The sequence below is a fragment of the Monopterus albus genome, unplaced genomic scaffold, assembly GCF_001952655.1.
Source record: "Monopterus albus unplaced genomic scaffold, M_albus_1.0 scaffold32.1, whole genome shotgun sequence".
NCBI classification, from domain to species: Eukaryota; Metazoa; Chordata; class Actinopteri; order Synbranchiformes; family Synbranchidae; genus Monopterus; species Monopterus albus.
Window position 1 is genome coordinate 1152696 of NW_018127912.1, and position 4746 is coordinate 1157441.

Genomic DNA, 4746 nt, shown 5'->3' on the forward strand with positions numbered 1-4746 from the left:
GGGGGGGAGCCCCGGCCACCAGGCACTCGCATTCGAGCCCCAACCCCGGGCCTGGCTCCAGGGTGGGGCCCCGGCTGCGCCATGCCGGGCGATGTCACGGTCCTTGATTTTAATCTATCTAGGGAACTGCTCTTAGTCTGACCTGTCACCCAGGACCAGTTTGCCTTGGGAGACCCTACCAGGGACATATAGCCCCCGGCAACATAGCTCCTAGGATCACTCGGGTACTCAAACCCCTCCACCACACACTGACTATTCGCATGTTAACATTTGGCACATGTTTTACACCAGATACATGTAATTTATTTTTGAATGGCACGCGATCTACCAACACTACCTTTGAGATCGACGTATTGGGCACCCCTGGTCTAACAGAACGCAAGTCGGTATATCTCATTCTTCTTTACATAATCAAACCAGTGTTAGAAAAGGGGGGTAGAAAGAGAAATATATTACAAGTATTCCTCAGCTAGTTGTACATTATCAGTTAATTTTTAATTGTCGTGATTGAATTGAATCGCGTGCACCATATCGTCCCATACTTACTGTATAGTAATAATAGAATACTATGATAATGCTGATATATAATCACTTATATGGGCCAAGTATGTTAAACACACAGGGAATTTGTCTCCAGTACAGAACCGAGGCAGCTTTCTGTGGTGCCAACACACACACACACACACACCCACCCACCTTAATAGTGGCGCTGTCCCTGCAAGGTGGTGCTCTGGCCATCAGTAAAAACTTGGTGTTCAGTGTCTTGTCCAAGGAGATCAGGAATTGAACCATCAACTTTCTGATTGGGGGATGACCACTCTACCTCCGCAACCGCCCCTATGAAATGTTTATAATATCATTACAAGAGGAAACAATGATGTTCATTATTGTATAATCTAATTGCGCAGAGGTTTTCAAACAGTGATCTGAACTATCTATTCACTAATGTGAATTGTGAACAATAGAACCAGTACCATAGTAATACAGTACTATACAGTGATAAAAGCAGTGTGAAAGAAAACAGTATTAGATGTTACTATTTCTTTTACTACTACCCCCATAGTTGTAATAATACTTGTTTTATAATCAAGGGCAAAGTGCAGCTTTATTCTTGTGAAGTGTTTTTTTTTTTTTACAATGTCCAGCATTAGGCCAAGTAATAATCAATAGGTGTTGTTCACATGTCGGGTCTTATGAAACCTGTGTTCTTTAACCCAGGCAGTAATTGATCTCCTGAGGAAATTGCAAATTCACCTGAACAGGTTATCAAGAATCTGCTCAAACTACATTTTTTTATATTTTGGAGCTCATTATTTTGTCTTTCTTTCACTTGTCATGAAAAGGCTGAACGTGTGCACGAGCTGAATGAAGAGATTGGAAAGCTGCTGGCCAAGGCAGAACAGCTCGGGGGCGAGGGGAATGTGGACGAGGCCCAGCAGCTGCTGGAAAAGGTGGAGAAGACCCGGGCCTTAAAGAAAGAAGCAGAGGTCAGAAATTTAACAACTGCTTTGTTGTTAGATTAGTTAAAATAGTCACCATCTTAAATTTTTTCTCACTGAATGTTTAATATGCAACTTACTAATGAACCTGATTCATGGTAACCTGACCTTGCCTCCCCTTACAATCTCTCATCAAAATGGGAAACGAAAAGAGAAATCTATTAATTCACCACCTGAAAATTGTATTCTGAATTAGTATATGCACTAAATTAGGTAAAACAGGTCAGAGTAACAAGCTGTCCTCTACCCATAGCAAGTCCAGGCTATATTCTGCATCATAACAGAGGCTTGCGTCCTAAATTAAATAATATGTTTAAATTGCCAGTATAATTTACTCTTGCTCCTTTGCATTAAAATATTTATTCTTTTAGGATGTGTATAGAAACTCAATGCCAGCTTCCAGCTTTCAGCAACAAAAGCTACGGGTGTGTGAGGTGTGCTCGGCTTACTTGGGCCTCCACGACAATGATCGTCGTCTGGCCGACCACTTTGGGGGAAAGCTGCATCTCGGTTTCATTGAAATCCGCGAGAAGCTTGAAAAGCTAAGGGTAAGGGATGCACAGGCACTATCACATGACTATTGACCAATATAACTTGTAACAAGTGAGTCCGTTGGTTTAGAAGAATATGCACTTGCATATGCAGAATGATCATTAGCAAGTTTTCAGTTATACTATACCTGTTTTTTAACCAGAAAGCAGTTATAGAGAAACAAGAACGAATGCGAATGAGAAGACGAGAGGAGCGAGAAAGAGAAGATGAAAAAGAGCGACAGTGGGAGATCGAGCGGGAACGAGAGAGAGCGCGGGAACGAGAGCGAGAATGGGAGAGAGAACGAGAAAGAGAGAGGGAGCGTAGGAGGTAGGAAACTGTCAGATGTCCACTCTTGCGTTGTACAAACAAAAAGTTGTCACCTACGATGTGAAAATTTCTCATTTGTGTTTCTCTCTTAGGTCACGATCTCGAAGTGGAGACCGATACAGGTACGCCTGCTTTGACAGTAATCTGGAGCACATGGCATCCATTCCTTCCAAAAGAAAAGACCTGAAATAGTGATTCACCTGACCACAGTACATGTTTCTAATAGTGATTCACCTGACCACAATACATGTTTCTACTGTGTGATGGTCCATCCCAGATGCCTCTGAGCCCAGAGCAGTTGACTGTACTTCTGGACACTGTTGACATAGGGCTTCCTTTTGACACAGTACAGTTTTAAGCAGCATTTATGGATGTAACTGCATTGTAGTGCCTGACACAGGTGTGCCAAAGTATCCCTGAGCTCATGTTGTTATATCGCTTATAGAAGAGTGACGATTCTTGATGCAGTGTTGTCGGAGAGATCGGAGCACATGGTCATCAAGCTTAGGCTTACGCCCTTTATGAACTGAAATCCCTCCAGATTCCTTGAACCTTTTAATGATTTTATGCACCGTAGAGGGGTGACGTAGCCATATCCCTTCCTATCTTTCTTTGAGGAACATTGTTTTTAAACATTTCAGGCATTTATCTCAGGCATATGTTGGCAAACTGGTGATCCTCAGCCCATCTTTACTGCTAGGGGGCCTTTCCCGGGTGCCACTGTTGTACCAAATCATGATGCAGTCACCTGTTGACATCACCCGTTTCAAATAGTCATCATTTCGTTGTTTTACCTTGAAATGCAACTGTTCCAACGTTTTTTGGAATGTGTTACAAGCATCAGAATTGACATGAGTGTTTATTCTGAACAAAGAGTATAGTTAATGAGGTATCACATCAAATAATGTGCTGCTGTATTGTTTTCAATGTAATACAGGACACAGATGATTTGCATATCACTATTTTCAGTTTTACTGAAAGTTTTTGTGTGGTGGATACAGGTCACCTTGCCTGAAGTTGAGACTATCACCATCATATCATAAAAAAAGTTCACTTTTGTGAAATAACACTGTCAAGGAACAAGAGCAGAAGTGCAGTGTCACACAAAGTATTTTAATCTATAGTTTAAAGTAGCACAGCCTGTTTGTTTCTCTTAACTTTACTATGAAATCAGTTTTGCTCCATACGTTATTTTTCTAGGGATGGAGGCAGTTCGTCCTCCCATCGTTCAAGACGCCACCGCTCCTCTCATTCCAGAGAAGAAGGTGGAGAGCGGGATCGGGAAAGAGAGAAGAAACATCGACACAGGGACAGGCATCGCTCTCGCTCCCACTCTCACAGGCGCAAAAAGAAGAGGTGAGGAGTTTATCAATCACCGAAGCCTACAGAAAGCATCAATAAGATGGTTACTGGTCTGAGAGTATTTCCTTAACTAATTCACTCAGATCAAGTCACATTACCAGTTGACCAGTGGTCACGCATCAGCTGTTACCTCCTGTTCAGACACACAGACAAAGTGAATGCAGGCAGAGTTGGTTTGATACAACAAGCTTATTTGAGATGAATCAGATCTGCGCTGAATCATCACCAGCAATTGCCACACAATGCCTGCTGGTTAGATTTTGTCCAACTTGATCCCTGTTTCCTGTGATGTAAAGCAGACATAGGCAGTAATATTCTCACGACATCAAAGTGGTGGCTGCTTTTGTTGTCAAGTGCAGCAATTTGCTCTCCACTGACTGAGCTTAGGGTGTAGTTCAAAATGTCTGGCTCTCTGCTGATCCAATAGCTGATTGGTTTATATGCTGGATCAATAACATGATATGTTATGGAAACTAAACAATTGGCGGAGGTCAGAAATTGCTGGTATTCAGCATGATTGGTCTTGACCGGTGACTGGCCGATCACTCTGAGATGTCCAATTCTGTGCCATTCAAGTTTAGAGACACGACAGTCCACATTGCACTCGCAGTGACAGCCCAAAAGTGTAGCATGTGCAGCACGTAGCATCTCACAGGCACCTCGAGCGAGACTAGCTCTTGTGTCCGTACTGGGCACGTGTTCACTCATGCATTGGAAGCGCTTGTTGTACAAAGAGAGACACAGAGGAGCCTACGCAAACACCTTGGAGAAGAGAATCTGCGTCCAAATCTCAGACAAATAGTTCACAATGAGGGAATTAGTGGCTGCACATGAAATGCATGTATATGTACAGTGAATCCAACCCGTCCAACAGACAATCTTCTGAGTACAAATACTGCACTTCATTTTTAATTTGTAAAAAAAAAAAATAAGAGAAAGGCAGAGATGTAAAACTTTAATACTGTTATAATTTTATTACAGTTTTACAAAATGTCTCTATGCTCTTAATTACAGTTCTTAGACA

General features: G+C 42.2%; 1 protein-coding gene across 1 annotated transcript in view; it reads left to right on the plus strand.

Annotated features, from left to right (window-relative positions):
- Positions 1-3747, plus strand: part of LOC109958448 (putative RNA-binding protein Luc7-like 2) — a 12412-nt gene extending 8665 nt beyond the window's left edge. Inside the window, exons 5-9 of the mRNA XM_020597097.1 lie at positions 1344-1487; positions 1871-2047; positions 2194-2360; positions 2453-2482; positions 3561-3747. Of these exons, the coding sequence (XP_020452753.1) occupies positions 1344-1487; positions 1871-2047; positions 2194-2360; positions 2453-2482; positions 3561-3720 (678 nt within the window). The 3' untranslated portion in view covers positions 3721-3747. The remainder of the gene's footprint in view (positions 1-1343; positions 1488-1870; positions 2048-2193; positions 2361-2452; positions 2483-3560) is intronic.
- Positions 3748-4746: the final 999 nt, after the last annotated feature.